The sequence below is a fragment of the Haliotis rufescens genome, unplaced genomic scaffold, assembly GCF_023055435.1.
Source record: "Haliotis rufescens isolate VD_foot unplaced genomic scaffold, xgHalRufe1.0.p SCAF_15, whole genome shotgun sequence".
NCBI lineage: Eukaryota > Metazoa > Mollusca > Gastropoda > Lepetellida > Haliotidae > Haliotis > Haliotis rufescens.
The window spans coordinates 16,729,269-16,748,587 of record NW_025963835.1 but is presented as its reverse complement, the minus strand read 5'-3'; the positions used below and the strand labels follow the sequence as shown (position 1 = coordinate 16,748,587).

The 19,319-nt window shown below is 40.5% G+C and overlaps 3 protein-coding genes across 5 annotated transcripts in view; 2 read left to right on the top strand and 1 right to left on the bottom strand.

Moving 5' to 3' along the window:
* The first annotated feature begins 1,385 nt into the window (after nucleotides 1-1,385).
* LOC124138702 (centromere protein M-like) lies at nucleotides 1,386-8,862 on the top strand. The gene is made up of 6 exons (XM_046505505.2): nucleotides 1,386-1,541; nucleotides 4,008-4,087; nucleotides 4,976-5,074; nucleotides 5,162-5,241; nucleotides 7,164-7,255; nucleotides 8,118-8,862. Exons 1-6 carry the CDS (start codon nucleotides 1,482-1,484, stop codon nucleotides 8,244-8,246), a joined length of 540 nt encoding a protein of 179 aa, XP_046361461.2. The 5' UTR covers nucleotides 1,386-1,481; the 3' UTR covers nucleotides 8,247-8,862.
* Nucleotides 8,863-9,081: 219 nt separating this feature from the next.
* LOC124138701 (transmembrane protein 17-like) lies at nucleotides 9,082-14,007 on the bottom strand. Its single transcript, XM_046505504.2, has 4 exons — nucleotides 13,877-14,007; nucleotides 13,034-13,137; nucleotides 11,865-11,978; nucleotides 9,082-10,405 (listed from the first exon to the last, which is right to left on the bottom strand). The coding sequence occupies exons 1-4, from the start codon at nucleotides 13,986-13,988 to the stop codon at nucleotides 10,130-10,132; spliced, it is 606 nt and encodes a 201-aa protein (XP_046361460.1). The 5' UTR covers nucleotides 13,989-14,007; the 3' UTR covers nucleotides 9,082-10,129.
* A 197-nt stretch (nucleotides 14,008-14,204) lies between these two features.
* Nucleotides 14,205-19,319, top strand: part of LOC124138703 (early endosome antigen 1-like) — a 32,533-nt gene continuing 27,418 nt past the window's right edge. For 2 of the 3 annotated variants that reach the window (XM_046505509.2, XM_046505507.2), the window contains exons 1-5: nucleotides 14,205-14,292; nucleotides 14,953-15,051; nucleotides 16,211-16,365; nucleotides 17,989-18,100; nucleotides 18,879-19,052. In XM_046505509.2, the coding sequence (XP_046361465.2) occupies nucleotides 14,992-15,051; nucleotides 16,211-16,365; nucleotides 17,989-18,100; nucleotides 18,879-19,052 (501 nt within the window). In that variant the 5' untranslated portion in view covers nucleotides 14,205-14,292; nucleotides 14,953-14,991. The other variant, XM_046505508.2, reaches the window with a different exon arrangement.

Below are 19,319 nucleotides of genomic sequence, written 5' to 3'. Positions count from 1 at the left end.
TGCTTGACTGTGATTCTCATCAGAAGGGATACAAAACGGAGGACCCTCCCCTTTCAACAAATATTCATGGGTGTAACGAGAATGGCCAATGCGACATCGTCGTAAAATTACCTCTTCAAATCTGGACAACCCAAGGAGGCGTAACCGATGTTTGGTTTAATTTCATGTACTTTATTAACACCTACATGGGTGTCCCACTTCTTCTGCATCAGATCTCGGATATATGATCCAATCACTGGCGCATGATCAGTGTATGGAATAAGAGGAGGCGTCACAGATTTGTTGAGTGCTGCTTTAGCAGCAGCATCGGCCATTGTGTTCTCAGTAATTCCAACATGGCTGGGTAACCAACAAAAAAACGATGTCGTATTGGCAAGTAGCAAGTTCATTATACAATTCAAGAATTTCGATTAAAGTGAATGTTTGGTAGTATGTCTGCATGTAATGTCGGGGAAGGGTTACAGAGACAAAGACAAAAGCACGACAGCGTGTCTCAAAGGAATGCTTGAAACATTGTTCTTCTTCTTTTATCCATCTTTTATTCTTTTATCCATCCGGTCACGTGACGCCATCTTGTTGGGCTAAAACATGGACTGGTCGGTTCGGATTCAGTATACTGTGTCTGAGTGGGGTATCCATGTTAAGCTGCGGTATGGCTATATAAGTGCAATACTTGGACGCGACGTTAACCCCATTTCATCTCGCCTCGCTTACTTGTTTATTGCTTCAGTTGTTGACGAATTGGGTTACTAATAAAAGATCAACTTTATTTTCTCTCGGATTCGTTCATGTTTGGTTATCACAATCACTCAGTAATGTACAGTTATTTTCTTCAATGTTATTGCAACGTTTGAAAGACAAGTTTCAACAAATATGGCTCAGAATTCTTTCTTATGGGCCTGTCACACTTCAACGTTTTAGAGTAACTTGCACCTAGCGTGTGAAAGACAGTACGCTGTCATAGGTCGAGCTTTCATCGAAAAACCATGAATTTGGCGTATCCATAGCGTATACATTCACGAGAGTTTACCGTATATGTAACTCACGTCGGACGTATTAGTGAGTGAGTATGGTTTTACGCCGCTTTTAGCAATATTCCAGCAATATCACGGCGGGGGACACCAGAAATGGGCTTCACACATGGTACCCATGTCGGGAATCGAACCCGGGTCTTCGGCGTGACGAGCGAACGCATTAACCACTTGGCTATCCGACCGCCCCAACGTATCATGTAGCTGGAATATTGCTGAGAGTAACAAACAAAGAAACAAAATGCAGCCGAGAAATGAGTTCCCTGTCAACGAATCGACCTCGCGAGAAGAGCCTGCTTGAACATAGGTTCCGAAAAGATGCGAGTGGTCACGAATGAAAACGAATGTCTTTGTTCAGGGGAGATAACTCTCACACTGTGACAAATGCGGGAAATTTGATGTGATTTCTTGGTGAACTACTGATGTTATGGATTTGTCAAACTTGTGAAAATGACGTCCATTTTGACTCCCTTTAGCAAACTTCCCAATCGACAAGAATGTACAGTATTGGTGAGAGCAATTAATATTATCAACAGATGTTATTTAAGTTTCCTGACCCAGAATGGTCTAGAAATTGTGTGTTGTTCGGTTTTCGATTGCCTACAAGATGTTTATGAAATGTACCCAGTGTCGTTACAACGGGACCGCGAGTACTGCACTTCACCGGCAGCGTTCTAGCTCTAAGCTATGTTACTGAGTTAACAGAGACAACACGGGAGCTATCAATATCACAAATAATTAATGCTCTTTTACCAGGTGCTCAGCACCCGATTGTTTACATTTAGGAGCCTGTCAAATAGCTATTTTCCCCACGAAACCCGATACTTGTACGGATTTAGGAAAGAGTTGGGGGGGGGGGTGGGGTGGGGGGGGGGGGGGGGGGGGTAACCTACCCTAACCCAAACACAACTCACCCTGAGGCACAGGAACTCCTTATTGGTCAGTAAATAAAAATATATACCCCCTTATATGTAAGTTTTTTATTTACTGACCAATAACGAGTTCCTGTGCCCTAAGGATCAAAGAGCACATGAAATCAGTGACACGAAAGCCACGTCTGGCAGCCTGAGCCAATTCAGGCAGTCACAAGCACTATCACAAATAATGAGTCCTGCTTACCTCATGATCATCACCCCCGAGTGTTTTCATTTGTGCACATGCACAGAATGCACTTATTTCCACGAAACTCAAAACTTAACAAAGGTTATATTTGGGATAACATTTGTTCCTGTGACCACTTCCTAAAAGGCACTGTGTATTCATAACTCAAAACTTGATACAATTAGTACAGATTCTCACATATGCTTTGGATTGCATTGAAATATTTTCGAGGTGAGATAGTTAACCTCATCCCTAACACATAACTAACCCTGAGAATCCGAAAAGCATGATTGGCAAGTGTTGCCCAACCCTTAGTGTCATAAATGGGTGCCTATCCCTAATGATCGTAAAGGGGTGCTTGATCTAGATGGGGATCCAAGGGCTAAGGCTAGATTTAGACCAACCCTTAGCCTACAATAGCTAACCCATTGGCGGAGCTAATGCTTGTTACTCTGCTTGGCACTTGACATAAAGGTTATATTCACTGGCCTAGCCATCGATCATGTAGCTGGAATATTGCTGAGTACGTTAAACAATAAACACAATACGGCCCACAAATCAAACCCACGAGACGAGCCTGCTTGTACATAGGCTCCGAAAAGATGCGAGTGGTCACGAATAGAAAGGAGCAAACAAAAGTCTTTGTTCAGGGGCGATAACTCTGTGTTGCCCAACACTTAGTATCATAATGGGTGCCAATCCCTAATGATCGTAAGGGGTGCTTGATCGGAATGGAGATCCAAGGGCTAAGGCTAGATTTAGACCAACCCTTACCCTACAACAGGTAACCCTAAGGATCAGATATACATGTGCTATAAGTGAAGCCAGGGCTAGTGGTGCGGCCAAAACACAAGATAGGTGTGTCCACTAGACGGCAGTCTTGCTGCTGAACCTGTTAAAGCAAGTTTCGTCTGCTCAGTCATCTGGTCACCTTTGTGGTCGAGTGGATGGAGCATTTGCCTGGAAAGTCGAATATTAATGGTTCGATCCCAAGTCCTGTCATACCAAAAGATACAGGGTAACTTCAGTGTGCTAGCTAGGGCTGGGACGGGTAATTTGGGTACCCGGGTCGGGTGGGTATTGAATAGGACCCGGGTACCCACAGGACTACCCTGACCAGTGGTTAGTCACGTGATATATTGTTTAATGACAAAAATTATCTAGAACTCTAAGGTTACACTACAAGTCACAAATGTTCGCATTGTTCTGACTATGGGTACAATGTGTGAGGCCAATTTCTGGTGTACCCCGCCATGATATTGCTGGAATATTGCTAAAAGCGGCGTAAAACCAAACTCACTCTTTCTGACTATGCACCCATTCCTTCTAACTTTTCATATCTTTGAATAAAGATATAACTTGAGTCAACTTCAGTGTATGCATGACCAGATTGTTTAACACATGTATCTAAATACGTTTTACCAGTGCTATGGTGAAAAAATGCCCAATCGGACATTTTGCACCCATCTCTTTAAACCTACAGTGGGTACCCGGGTAGGGTCGGGTAATAGGGGGATGGGTACCAAGATAGTAAATTCGGACTCGTCCCAGCCCTACTGCTGGCACAAAAAACCCAGCTGAACTAGTAAAAGCAGACAGACACACACACAGACACATGTGTATGCACGTTGCTGTATAAGTGCAATAATCTTGAATGCGACATTAAGACCCATTTCACCTCACACCGACTTCCTCAGTTTTTTTCCATTTTCAAAGAAGTTCATTGTCTGACTGTTCATTGCCAATTTGGTTTCACAAAGCTTGAGCTTGCAAATGATTTGTTTTGATGAACTGATTCAAACTTTCCAGAACAGATGTCCCTAAACAGCCAATGACTATTTCCTCCATACCTCAGTTATTACATCCTGTTTCCAGATTGTCGGGGACGAGGGAACCGGGAAACATGAACTGGGGCTGGCCATGCTGAATCTCAAGACACCATACTCCCTGTACATGTAAGATGAGGGACGGTTGGGTAGCCTAGTGGTTAAAGTGTTCGCTCGATAGCCGAAGACCCGGGTTCGATTCTTGACATGGGTACAATGTGTGAAGCCCATTTCTGGTGTCCCCCGCCGTGATATTGCTGAAATATTGCTAAAAGCGGCATAAAATAAAAAAACTCACTCACTCACTCACATGTAAGATGAAGAACCTGCCATACTAACTCGTGAAGATCCGGGTTACAAACGGTCTTCAGCAACCCGTGCATGTCGATGAGGCGACTCTGCTTGTCGTAAGAGGCGACTGACTGGATTGGGTGGTCAGGTTCGCTGACTTGGTTGATGCATGTCATCGTATCCCAATTGCGTTGATCGATGCTCATGAAGTCAATCACTGGATTGTCTGGTCCAAACTTGATTGTTTAGTATGTTTACAGACCGCTGCTATATATAGCAGGAATAATGCTGAGTGCGGCATTAAAGAAGAAAACCAGCCATACTCACTATACATGTAAAATGAATTGGCTCCCACACTGTCTATGTAAGATTAAGTACATACTATTTGCTGTCAAATTGCGTCCTTAAGTTCAAGTTACAGATGGCCCAGTTGTCTTATGTGCTGCAATTTGCTGTGCAGAGTTGTGTCCCTTGGGCACGCCAGAAACATTTAATTGTGGGTTTGAATCCTGGCTCGCACCGATTATGTTTCTAGGTTTGTCAGCACCGGTGCTTGTGGGTTTCGCCTATGTGGTAAACATTTAAGAGATGCATCACTTTGGGCTTTCCTCCCACATCAACCTGACACAACATGATATAACTGAAATACTGTTCAAAGCTGCTTTAAACCCAACTGACTCACTCAAGTAACAGACTCTAATATTATATTTCAATTCTGGTTTATAGACGGACAGCCACCTCCCTCCCACTGCCTGCAGAGAAAGAAGCGGACCGACCCAGCATCGATTACATCTGCTATCTTGTCAATGTGACTGTGGACGACAGGTAAACGTTTACCATATTTTTTTTCCATTGTTTTACGCTTAACAGTACACCCCATCAGGACATTCATTAATGTTGGTTTGTCTGCAGCATGAAGATTATTGAGGAAGCTTTATCAGCTGTTGATGTGAAGTACTTTGTTGGCCGTTCTTCCCTGATAGTAACTGGAGGTGAGCGTTTTTCATTATCCATTTATCCATCTTGACAAATGTTTATTGTGTCATGATGTTTGTCCATCATCAGTCATAAACATCTTTCCTCAGAAACCACTGAACAGGTGATGCTAAAACTTCAGATACGTATTCTCACCAGTGATGACACCCCGTTTTGTTCCAAGGACTGCCATGTTGAAAAACCTCTTTATGGCCATTACCCATCCATTTTCTTTCAGAAGTAATGAAATTTGGTATATGTGTAGTTGGGAGTATGTTCCATTTTTGCAATACAGTGATCCCTCGATGTACCGCTGTCATCGGGGTCCAAGAAACCGACCCCGCGTTCTAGGAAAGAGCGTTGTACAGATATTCATTGCTGAGGTTCACATTACGTAATGATGGTAGTGAATGGTACAGTGGTACAATTATTTCACAGTGGCATCGTGGACGATGATTCAAACTGCATGCGTAAAAAAAAAAAATACTTTGTGTAAATTAATCAAAGCAGTCTGTATTATTTTATGACTGGATGTTATACATGTAGAATCTAAATAAGTGTTGTTATATTTTAAGTTTTTCGGAAGAAAATTGGTCCGATCGCCAACCTACTCACATTATCGATCGATGACAGTACATTACAAAGCCGAACAAGCCTTGTAACGAAACTAATGTGCGACCAAGGCTGTGATTGGTTAATAAATAATGACGTGTCAAAGTTATGAAAAACCCGGACACAGCTGGCTCCCTGTATGCACTTTATGTACAAGGTACATGGAACGGTTATTTGAGCAATTTATAAAAATCAAACAAACACAAATGTAGATTTGAGTGGATGAGATATATTTAGTTCTATTATCAATGATAATTATGCACAGGGAAAATGTTGCGTTGATACACTCATACCATGCAACCGGTGTGTGTACATGAGGTTTTATTTACTGAAAATGTCACTGATTTTTGTTGTCAGAAATTCCTTGCATAAAAGGGGGCACAGGTGGCCCAGTTGTCCCAGTTGTCTAAGGCGCCACAAGTAGCTGTGAAGAGTTGCTTCCTTAGGGCATGTCAGAAACTATGATTGTGGGTTCGAATCCCGGTTCGACTCGATTATGTTTCTAGGTTTGTCAGCACCATACCCATGCTTGTGGGTTTCACCAAAGTTTTCACCTCATTAAGCTGTCAAACCTTGATACAACAGGGATACTGTTCAAAGCAGCGTTGAAATCTAACTAACTCGCTCCTTGTTAAGCAAAGTGCCAATGGCCCCATTTAATTAATGGTAGCAAGTTAAGATAAGTTCCCAGTGCCTTAAGATCACACTAAGCAATCACATTGTGCTTAATAAATATACCTCGTTACTATTCATGTTACGTGATGTAATGGATGGGATAGTATTCAGCTTCCAGAAACTACTTAAACATACTATTTGTTGTGAATATAATTTACAATTTACCGTATTCGACGTAATAAGCGTCCCGCTCTAATAAGCGCCCACTGCGATATTTGCTAATATATTGGCTAGTGAACAATCCCTGGTAAATTAGCAACCTTGCGATTGATCAATGTACACAAGTCTTTTAAATTCGCGTATAATACGCACTCGTGTGTTATATGCACCCTTAATTATGGGTAATTAAATTCTGGAAAAATATATCTGTCGTATATAAACATTTCAGGCTGTCAGCACAAACCACGAAATTTTTCCTTTAACTCTGTTTTATTCACCAAAATAATATTCTAATAAGAGCCCCCGATTTCTAATTTTGAGAGCACCCTGGGCGCTTATTACGTTGAATACAGTAATTGAATTTGGAACTGAATGCGCAGCATGAGAGTCAAATCTGACACTTAGCGACGTGATTTATACATGTATGTTACTACTCACCCTGCATTTATTGAAAAAGTTCAGGAGCTGTTACCATGGTGACTTGTTTCCCCAGTTGAGTTCCCCAACAAGCAAGTCATCGAGATGGAAACCGTGTTGAAGATGGCTGAATCATATGACTTGCCGCTCATATTCGGAGAAGTAGAAGTAGGTTCTATTAATCAAATGGATTTATTGCTGGTCTTGATTTAGCTCTATTAAAACATGCGCCAGTGAAACCTATTATTGAAAATGCAACCTAATATTTATGTCTACATGCACCAAGTGCACGTCACAACATTTCAAATTTGTGTCTGACTAACCCTTACTGGACCACACAACATCGATCTTTGAACAGTATGCTTCTAAGCTTTATTTACCAGACTATATCATTAATCCCTGTGTTATGTGTAATTTGTCATGCTTTCATGGGCTTGTCGTCATCAAGTGAGTGAGTTAAAGCTTTACGTCACATCGGCAATATTTCAGCCATATCGTGATGAGAAATTATACTTTTTGATACATATATTTTACCTAAATTAAAACCTGTCATCGATTTGTCGTCATCAAACTGTGGACACGATTATGTGCAAGTCGTCTCCTAAGCAATGACCTGACCCCTGTTTGAGATTGTCAGTTTTTATTAATGATAGTCATAGGGACAACATTTTGTGAAGTACCACAAATATTTCACATTTTGGAGCAGTGGGGTAGCCGAGTGGTTAAAGCGTTCGCTTGTCACACTGAAGACCCAGGTTCGATTCCCCCCATGGGCACCATGTGTGAATCTTTTTTTTCTTGTCCCCCGCTGTGCTATTGCTGGAATATTGCTAAAAGCGGCATAAAACCATACTCACTCACTCACTCATTCACATTTTAGATCTGTCTAGGGCGAGTTGCTTTAAATGTCAATTATAGACATAGGCTACTAGATTTTGAGCAAGCATGCAAAGTAGTGGTTGCACTTTATGACCTTCAAGCCTATAGCAGGCTTTGTATAAAGGAATGACAGCAATATGAATGTTTGCAGAAACCTGAGGAGCTTCTGTCCCTGGCCACCAAGGTGACGAAGACAGTGGAGATTGCATCTGGCTTCAAGCGAAACGTTTCTCCAATGTTAGTGGAAGCAACACAAAGGAACTTTGAACAGAATCTGTGAATATCCAAGCATCCAGACTGGCCCATTGCGACCCCTGTTGAAATGGTGTCTTAATGCGTACATGCAAGTGTATGAGCCCAGGCCAAGGAGAGACATGAACAAGACACGGTGTTATCCCAGATCAAGATGTCATATTGAATGCAAGAGTATTTCTTGTTCGCTCTCCTAACTTACTTCATCAGCAAGGAATCGTGGTGATAACGAAGTGTCTTCATTTCTCACATCCTTGAATGAACGAGAGTGTGCAGGGTACTAGTTTTCATGTCCCAGCAAAAATCACTCCCAACACACCATTGGATTGAGGGAGTGATTGTGTTTTTTTACGCAGCTTTTAGCAATATTTCAGCATTATCACGGCGGACCACACCAGAAATGAGCACACGAATGGAATGAAGTTGGGCAGAGTTGTCATGCATGGCTTGTTCTTCGTGATTCTTGGTTCAGTGCCATAAAGATGTGGATCTTGCACCATGGTCTGATATCGCACAGATGTTCAGACTTTTGCAAGCAAGTGCAGTGTACTAGCTTTTTTATATTCCGCAAAAATGTATGCTTACATATACTTTGAAAATAAGCCTTGTTGTAGACAATAAACTATTTTGTGACGTCTTCAAAAGTATTGGTTATATTTGAATGATTGAGCAATTAAATCAATTTTAAACTGTGAGAATCAGCAGGTCTTGTATTTCATGGACAGGCATATGATTGTAGAGACTGAAGTCCCTGTTTCTGTCTATAGTATAGATCAGCAGAGAAATTGGACAGACAAGTCAAGTTCACTTTTAGAAATGAACACTGCTGGTGCACTCTTTGCATCAAAAACAGAAGACTCCTCCTAGAAATATATGATTTATTGTAATAAAATGGTAAAATAAATATAATGACATAATTACAACTGAGATAACGTTTGTCAACAAGTTACAACCATATACATGCTATACACATGTACAAACCATGTACAAGACTCTCCTGACCTGGAGGTAATGATGTGGGCAGCTACTATTTGTATCTCAATACAAGGGCTGTGATACAATATATGCCCCATGTACACTGACTTACTCACATAGATACAAACAATCTATGCTACTCAAAAGAAGTCAAGGGCCCACTGATTCTTCCATATTACCATAGTTAATCTCTCATGGCATTTCTTAAACTTCTTTTGTGTAGTGTAGCCTGGTATAGTGCTGTATCAACTGACTTTTATCTCATGATACTCCACTAGTGTATCAATGTATCACAAATTATGCTACAGAAATTAATAATTATTCCTGACAACTGTGACATTCCTGTAACTGACAGTCTGGGCAATAGTATTAGCAAAACCTTGTTGACAGTTATCCTGAACAGGTTGAGCCTACACCACTTAGTTCTGCACCAGGAGCTTACTACTTTCTGAAGCATTCCTTTGGACGGTCAAAAACAGCACTATGGAGAGTATGTCAGTATTTCCAAAGGATCAGCTGATTCATAAAATGGACGGAAAATAGATGCAAGTCAGTACCAATGGAGTTGGACAGACAGCGTTACATTATGGACAGATGTGGTAGTTGCTATGAGACATCAATGTCAGAATTATTTGATCAGATCAGTATCTGTTACCCAGGGATGAAGGCTACATGTACATCTGACAGATCCTCGCTATTATGCATGAGTTCCTCTCTTACCTGGATCACAGATGACCATGTTGACTGGTCACATGTTGAGTCATTGACATACTGTTGACCATATAGAAATATAAACAGCGTCTGTTAACAAAACATGAAATTTCTGACAATGTATCTCTCAAAATACACCACCACTCTACATGACACATCTCTTGTTGACATATCTATTGACATATCACATGTGTTGGCATATCACATGACATATCCATTGTCAGATCACATGACATATCCATCATCATGCTGGTAGTAAGGGTCCTCTATCTGCTCCAGGTCTGTGAACTGCTGAAGATGAAACTTCGTGACTTGATAATTCACCATGATCCTAATAGCAAAGTAGCCACAAATCACCTCAAACACAATAAACAGAGCCTTCACTATGTTCACGGCACGCTCCAGGGGAACTATCTTGGCATCTTCATTGAAGGTCATCAACAGAATGAGAGGCAGTTGTAGCAGCACCGTCAGCAGCCAGAAGCCGGCCAGCTCGGGGACCTGTAGCACATGACATATTATTAGGCCCCAAAGTGAGATTGACCAACCAGAGAGCAGAACTACTAACCCCATATGAGACCGTATACCGTCAGTAAAAATCCAAGATGGTTGTTACTTACCTAATATGAGACCGTATACCGTCAGTTACAGCCAGGTTTGATTTACCAACACCCACCTCACATATTTCACATGAAAATTCTGGTACAGAAATTGTTATTTGACAATGTTTTGTATTTAAATATTAATTTTGATGTGCAAGGATGTTAATGTTTTTTTGGATCACATTCATGACTTAAATAAAGATCACATAAAGTAAAAATTATCAACAAGGTTTGGCCTCTGAGGTTTGAAGAGTAGTCTCCCTTTGACCCTTAATGTCATAAGTGTTAAGTTTTGAGTTTTGACATGACATGTGCGACAAAGATACAATAGTGTAAACTTTTCGGCATAATAAACTTGTTATCGTGTCTTTAGTTGCCGTATACGGTGTCATATTAGGTTAGCAGAAAAATATCTGTTAACTTTTTTCTGTTAACCTAATATGACATTGTATACGGCAACTAAGGACACCATAACTGATACTATACATTATTGTCAGTGTAATAAACAGAAACGTATTACACCACATGCTGCGCTGATAAGGCTTGTCCATGCATTTTGAATGGGCAATTGATATCAGCCTGGGTGGTGAGAAAATGGAGTTACGTCCCTTGCAAATGGATACATTTTACAATTTGATGTTATGGTAGATGAAAACACAGTTATTATATGGCAGTTTCATATATCCAATATGAGGCCCCCATATCAGCCTAATTAATGCTGCTTTGAACAGTATTCCAGTTATTTCATGGCATGTCGGCTTAACGTTGGAGGAAGCAGTCTGGCCCGTCTCAGGCAAACCAGTGTTTGACATGGAACATCAATCCACAAAATGGGGGTGTCAGTGAGAGAATGTTTTATGATGCTTGTAGCAATATTTGGGTGTGGTACACAAGCAATGGGCTTTACACATTGTAATCATTCAGATTCAAACCCAGGTTGTCATTATCATTTGTTTATTTGTTATTTAACATCGCACTCAGCAATAATCCAGCTATATGATGGCGATCTGTAAATAATCAAGTCTGGACCAGACAATCCAGTGATTGATATCATGAGCATTGACCTATGCAATTGGGTTGGTTGGTTTGTTGTTTAACACCGCACTCAGCAATATTCCAGCTATATGACGGTGGTCTGTAAATAATCTGGACCAGACAATCCAGTGATTGACATCATGAGCATCGATCCACGCAATTGGGATACGATGACATGCATCAACCAAGCCAGAGTACCTGACCACCCGATCCCGTTAGTCACCTCTTATGACAAGCATGGGTTGCTGAAGACCAATTCTAACCCGGATCATTATCGGTCACCTGTGACACGATGTACATGTGACATGGTGTATACAACCTACCCGTTCCATGAGGTTGCCCACATAGCCAAGATATAGCCGGACTATCTCTATGATGCTGTAGGCGATGAAGACAGCAGTCACGATGATCTGATACAACATGTTGAGGTACGCAAACTGAAAGGAAAAAAAAATAAAGTAGCATTTCCCCTTGTTGAATGAAACTATGAAGCATATTTGAGTTGAAGTGAAATGGGGTTAAACATCGTGTCCAAGTTTATTGCACTTATAAAGCGACGTGCATGTACGTGTGTGTGTTTGTGTGGCTGCTTGTACTAGTCCGGACTGATGCCAATTTATAGTGCTAGCTCACTGAGATACCATGCCGCAGTTTAATATGATTACCCCACTCAGACACAGTATTATGTTCTCCGAGCCGACCAGTCCTTGTTTTAGCCCCTTGATGCCGATCGCCAGACAGGGTAACAACAAGTACCATCTTTTAACATCTTTTGGTATGACGCGGCCGGGGATCGAACCCCGGAACTTCCGCTCTCCGGGCGGACGCTCTACCACTAGACCATGGAGGCGGTCTACATGATCTAAGAACATACCAAGGAGAAATACTTTCACCTCAACAAACTAATCAAAATAAGTAGTAATGCATGGTTCCTAAAGGGAGTTGTAGTAAGACTGCAGTCAATCTGTATGTTTTGGTTGGCACTCAATTTAGGTTAGGATGGCCCTTTGTGACCCTCTTGTTGGCTCCATCAGAACACAAGGCAAGTTTATCAAGAGAGCATGTTTAATTGCACCAGAGAAAGTGAGTGCGTTGAATTTAACGCTGCTTTTAACAGTATTACAGTTATATCACAGCGTGTCAGCTTAATGTGGGAGGAAAGCCCGAAGTGATGCAGGTCTCGGACGTTTAACACTTCAGTGAAACCCACGAGCACGGATGTGGTGCTGACAAACCTAGAAACATAATCGGGGCGAATCGGAATTCGAACCCACAATCATAGGTTTCTGGCATGTACAAGGGATGCAACTCTGCACAGCAAATCACGGCGCCTTAGAGGACTGGGTCACCCATTCCCCGTTGCGCCAGAGAGAAGGCGACACAATAAAGCTGACCTCAAGACCACGAAACGACAGATTACAGATAGACTTGACAGTGTTGCTACTGATAACTATATTACTATAAAAAACAATGCCAATACATGGCGCAATACCTTGGCTTCAATGACAACAGCAGATGTAATCATCCACAATGGAGAGTAGCAAGCATTAAAGAACAGCGCCATCTGCAGGGGAAGATTGGTTACATACTCGTTACCTGAAATACAGGAAAGGCAAACGTGAAAAATAGAGAGAAATATTTTTAAATTATAAAAAATTAGAGACATCGCTACAATGAAATTGCATCACAATGCTAAGCAGACCATTGTGCTGTAATCTGTTTAACTGCTACCATGTCACAATCGAATGACATCATTAATCTCTCTGCCACTGAAGCTGGTTAGCTGTAATTTTCACACTTAAGACATTGATTATTACTGTTTACAAACTGAAAAATATGAAACAATGACTTTGGATGATAAATACATTGCCCTTGTGTCTTTTGATATAAGAAATCGCAAGCCTTGGGTTTTATACGTTCATTAGCTGATGTTGATATCTTAGATATCAAAAGACACTCGGTGCGATCCTCTATTTTTCATGTTATATAAACATAGGCCTACAATGACACTTATATAGAACAATAATTAAATTCATCTTTCCTTTTAGTTTGCGAACAAGCATAGATCAACATTTATAAATGGGTCATTCAAGTCCTGGTTAGTGTAAGGGATTTGTGATAGTCGTATGATATATTTTGTATAATTGTTTGTTTGTTGTTTAACGCCGCACTCAGCAATATTCCAGCTTTATGACGGCGGTTATATATAATGTGTGAAGTTCAATGAATGTGTAAACAGGCTTGTCACGACATAATGTACTGTCTCACCACGTTTTGATCACTGATAATGGACAATGACGAACGTGTAACAATACCTAAAGCTCAAGTTAACAACCTGGTTTAATTATCTGTTGTCTTTGCGGATCACGTGCTGTCTTACTGACAGGGAACAAAACGTCCGTGACGTTTGTCATCGTTCGCCTAAACGTTGCATCCATCCTGTCCATTTTGGCAGGCCCGCTGGAATGTCACGTGATGTAAACAAGTACCGACCTGTCAACAATTTTAAAACATCTTTCAAAATGATTTATCTTGGTGTGTCTAGTTATTCATGAAAATCAAGAAACTATGCAAATACTTTTTACTTATTCTTATGCCTTAACAAAGAAAACATAATATCTCGACCAAACGAGACTTAGGATTAACCAATCAGAACGTACGTACCAATTTCGAAATGGCTGCCAGCTCCAGCCAGCATAATAAGGAAAACGCATTGGGAAGTTTGTGATCACATCGCATGCGACGCCTTAGGTGAACATTTTGCTAGTACTACCTGCGAAATTGTAAATTTGTACAGATCCACGTTTTCTATTCGAAACTCATTCTTCAGCAATGACTTGCTACTGTTCACCTTAACCACTGAAGTCCGATGCTGGTTTTTGCACCGACATTGACAAGCTTCGACACAGTGCGTATTGCTATTAGGAGCATCGTGGACATTTTGAGACTCCGATTGTTGTACTACATATTTACGGTTTAGCAGCTTTATTCGAATTTTTACTTTATTGTCTAAATTATTTGTGAAAGTTACCGTTTTAGCTTTTGCTACACGTACTGATAAGGTGAACTGTCATCTTGAAATTCACTGATTCAAATTGAATGTCTATCCTTGACCACACCGTTAGTCATGAAACTTGAAAGCTTATAAACCTTTTAAACCTTATTGACATCCGTCCCGAAATTGAGTGAACCTTTGTATTTGTTCTCAGTAACAAGGTACGATCATAATGTCATTCTGGGCGATAAAGGAAAACAAAAAAGACTGATGTCAGAAAACGTCAACACACATGAACATGATGAAACTGGAACACATCTTAGAACTGAGTTGAAAGCTGGAATGCGATCTTTTCATTCCTGTTGTAAATGAAAGTTGTTTCCTGCCTTATAACAGTTTTCATCTTGATATTTCAGATGTTTCCCAGAACTTGAATCATTGATGATTCTACAAGAATGGACCACTTCAGTTTTGCAAGTATCCTGCATGATAAGGAAAATACTCAAACGAAAAAGGTGTGATAATTTATACAGGATGTGTGTTCGTTTTGCAGTTGTGTGACATTTGACATGTTTATAATCATAATACTCAAATCATTCAAATTGAGTTGATCCATGCTGATTGTATGGGCACTTTTCAGATGTTTCTCGTTGCTTGGATTAGTGGTGTTTCTTCACAAGCCCTTTTTGTTCTATGGGACATGCATAATTTAGGAAATGAGGAAAACTCTTACAAATATTTAAGATAGTTATCAAATTTGTTCATAGGAATAAGAACTAGAACTCAACATGCACAAATCTAGAATGATTTGGCAAGTCTAGATTGCCTTAGCTCTGGGATGAAATGAATCATTGTTCATGTTGTTCTGGGCTCCATTTATTTTTGTTTTGTTGTAGATATATGTTTCAAGATAAATTTATTTCATGGACCAAATGTTGGTCTTTGGGAAAGCTAACTGTGTTTTAAAGGCTGTTTTTGGAAGTTTTCCAGAAGCATACTACTAAAATTAGAAAACAAGCAAGTCCTTGACCTATGCAAATTTTCTTAGATGAAGATACCTTTAAACACAGTACAAACATGTGGTAAAATCTTCATCTGGGGTCAAGGCTTTTGTTATGCTTAGTAACTTACATTTTCTCTTGAACTTTGAAAGATCAGGTGTTTTCACTGATTTTGACGATACTACCATATTCGACGTAATTAGCGGCCACGGCGATATTTGCTAATTTATTGGCTAGTGAACAAGCCCAATTAGCATCCCTTCCAATTGATAAATGTACACAAGACTTATTTATTCCCGTATAACACTCGTGTGTTATATGCACCCTTAAGTATGGGCAATTAAAATCTGGCAAAGTATATCTGTTGTACATAAACATTTCAGCCTGTCAGCATAAACCACGAAATTATCTTTCAACTGTTTTTTTTTCTCACCAAAATAATATTCTAATCAGAGCCCCCTATTTCTAATTTTGAGAGCGCCCTGGTCGCTTATTACGTCAAATACGGTAATTGCTAATGTATTTTATCATCATGATCAAAGTGCAAACTTTCAAATGTAAGAAAAATGGGTAGATGTCTACCAATTGAACAGTTTTCCTGCAACTGTAAAATTTGACATTTCTAGTGGGCCAGAGGAAGCTCTTATCCTACTTCCTACTTTTGTGTTGTCAGATACTGAGAGAATCACAGACAAGGGTGAACAGCCCTGGGCGGACACCTCTTGGGAATGTCCGAAACAAACTGCCAACTACCAGCTATGCCTTCAACATTAGGAAAACACTGTATGGAACTCCAACATCTTCAACAAAACGGAAATCTCCTCTCAGGTAAAGAATACAGAGAATCTGTGGCATGCATTATGCTCTTGGTCCTTCCTGAGAGATATGATGTGTAGTATTTGAATATATAAGGGTTTTACCTTGACTTGCAAAAGAGGGGGTCCAGGAGACCCCCCACCGATTTATTTTAAGGGTCGGGGTGGTCGGGTAGCCTACTGGTTAAAGCGTTCACTCGTCACGCTAAGACCCCGGTTCGATTCCCGACATGGGTACAATGTGTGAAGCCCATTTCTGGTGTCCCACGCCGTGATATTGCTGGAATATTGCTAAAAGCGGCGTTATACCCAACTCACTCACTCACTATTTTAAGGGTCCTTGCAGGCAGTATGAGGGTCCTGTAAAGTAATGAAATGGTGTACTGTACGTTTACATTATTACATGAGAGCCTGGAATGAATCAATGGTCATGTGTACAGTGGTCACAATTGATGGATGAAATAACTGACACCAATCATGCCCATAGCTGCTTTTGATATGCTGTAGCTACAATACAATACAATACAAGCTACAATGAATATTACTGTACGTCCCGCAGGACACATTATAATTTTTTCTCTACATTTGTGGTACAATGTCAAGGGGTAGACAACAGTCGTTATATCCAACTAGTCTGTAGCTCATTTCGGACTAGGGGGCACAGGTGGCCCAGTTGTCTAAGATGCCACAATTCCCTGTGCAGAGTAACTTCCATTGGGCATGTTAGTTGTATTATTTCATAATTCCTTGAATGTCAATATATTTGCAAAAGTAATGTCAACAATATAATATCTTGGTACATCTTTCTGTGACAAGGGCATTAACTGACTATATGAGTCCTGTTTCCACCCTTACGAACTAGGCTGGAATTCCGGAGTTACATTTTGGCTGGACTAACGAGTCTCTGCATCATGGCATAGTCCAGTTAGACATCTGCTTCGCAACCAATGTGGATTTCAACGTGAAGATTTCGGTCAACTGCAGGATTAGCAAAGCATGTGTACTGTCAACTAGGCGTCGACAGATATTTTGCAGATCTTTTCAAATTTTATTTTTTTTATCAAGGTGCTCAAGTGTTTCCTTACAACATATACAATAAAGATCTTGATTATCGGCTAGATCGTCTTGACTGGGTGCTGCCATCTTGTTTGAAGCAAATGCAAGTGATATGAGCAATGGTATCTGATTAGTCAATAGGAGGGACATAACTCGTAATAGCCACTGGCGGAACTATGATCAAGCCTGGCAATTCCAGCGTAGTTCGGCAAGGGTGAAAACTTTATTAGTCGGTTAACTCCCTTGCCTCGGGAAGATCATGTTGATACTACTTATTTCGGATATGCAGAATTTTTGTTAACATTGTAAGAACCAATGTGAATCTGCCCCAAAAAACTCTAAAAACATAACAAAAAAATGAGCTAACTCAGGAGTTTATCTGCACATGGCCAGAGGCCAATATTCCCAAATGGAATGTAAAATGTCCCAAATCAATATTCCTCATTTACTATCATATGGCCCTGAAAGCATCATATCCGTGTATTTGTTTCTACTGATGGGTTGTGTTTACTGTGAACAATGATAGGTTTGATTTTTGTGCCTGAGTAACAATGTTATTGCTATGACTACCTGATTTCAGTTGTGTCAGCTCGAAGACAGTTCCTGTTTTGTCCGTCTCCAAGGACATCACTACCAAGCCACAGTCTACACTGAAACAACATGCACAAGGACAGAGTGACAAGAAAAAAGTGGTAGGGGGGGAAATAATGCTGTAAGATTGTGACTAAATCTAAACTAGTAAAGCAACGATCTGTCCTTGAGCTCTATACATGAAGGAAATATGGCCCGGTAGAACTTAGAGAATTGATTATATGAGGCACTAGTCTATGTTTTCAAATGATCACAGTACTTGACTGTTTGTGTTGAAGGGGGCAGAGGACTAGCCTAGTATTTTCTCATCACACCAAAGCCTGGGTTGAGTTTTCAACACCGTTTCCATCACGTTCTATCACGCTTGGGGTCGCACTTGAGTGGGCTTGTCACAATGATTAATTAGTGTCAAACGTTTCACCGCAGAGCACACCAGTGTCTGAAATAATTTTTACTCCCAACAAACCAGGAATGCTGGTTACACACAAATGTAACTAGTATGCTTTTGTAAAAAATAAATCAATACACAGTAGAAAGGAAAGGTTGTCAGATCTTCAGGCTGACTGTCGTATAAAATAACATTCACTTACTCAAAGCATGGTTATCCCTTCTTTTGTCATTTATCCAAACACGCACAGGGTTAGAACAGGTCTCCAGCAACCCATGCTTGTCATAAGAGGTGACTAACAGGATCTGGTGGTCAGCCTCTCATGTGTATTCATTTCGAGGTTCGATGCTCAAGATGTCACTCATTGGATTGTCTGGTCCAGACTTGATTATTTACAGACCGCCGTCATATAGCTGGAAAATTGCTGAGTGCGGTGTTAAACAAGAAACAAACAAATGTAACCCATTTTCTATCATTATTTTCTGCGCCAGGTACGATTCAATCTGAAGAAGGAACTATATAGTCCGGTACCGCCGACAAACACGACTGCAGATGTTGCCAGCAACAAAGTGGACGATGCAGAAGATAAGTTGGACAAAGAGATTGAGGGCTTCGTTTCCTCCATACTCAAACACACAGTCGATGAAATCAGAAAGGAATATCAGGTAGTTTAATTTAGTTAGTCAAATAACAAAACTGAAAACCTTTGTCTCGATTCATTGTCTGTATTTCAGGGGTTATTTCGTATTAACAGGCTGCCATCATATAGCTGGAATACTGCTGAGTGCAGCGTTTAGCAACAAACAAAACAAAATCCTTGTCCCACGTAAATATATGATCCCTCATTAGCATTTTCATGATCTAACTTTAACATTTCGGGTCCTACTGCTACAGACATGTCATTTCCTGAATAGGGGGCACGGGTGGCCCTG

Coding starts and splice junctions, on each gene's coding strand:
- LOC124138702 (XM_046505505.2), top strand. CDS start 1,482: ATGACGTCCATTTTGACTCCCTTTAGCAAACTTCCCAATCGACAAGAA. Junction 4,088..4,975: donor ACACCATACTCCCTGTACAT/GTAAGATGAGGG, acceptor TCTGGTTTATAG/ACGGACAGCCACCTCCCTCC. Junction 5,075..5,161: donor AATGTGACTGTGGACGACAG/GTAAACGTTTAC, acceptor GTTTGTCTGCAG/CATGAAGATTATTGAGGAAG.
- LOC124138701 (XM_046505504.2), bottom strand. CDS start 13,988: ATGGACAGGATGGATGCAACGTTTAGGCGAACGATGACAAACGTCACG. Junction 13,138..13,876: donor ACAACAGATAATTAAACCAG/GTTGTTAACTTG, acceptor CCTGTATTTCAG/GTAACGAGTATGTAACCAAT. Junction 11,979..13,033: donor CTGTTGTCATTGAAGCCAAG/GTATTGCGCCAT, acceptor TTTTCCTTTCAG/TTTGCGTACCTCAACATGTT.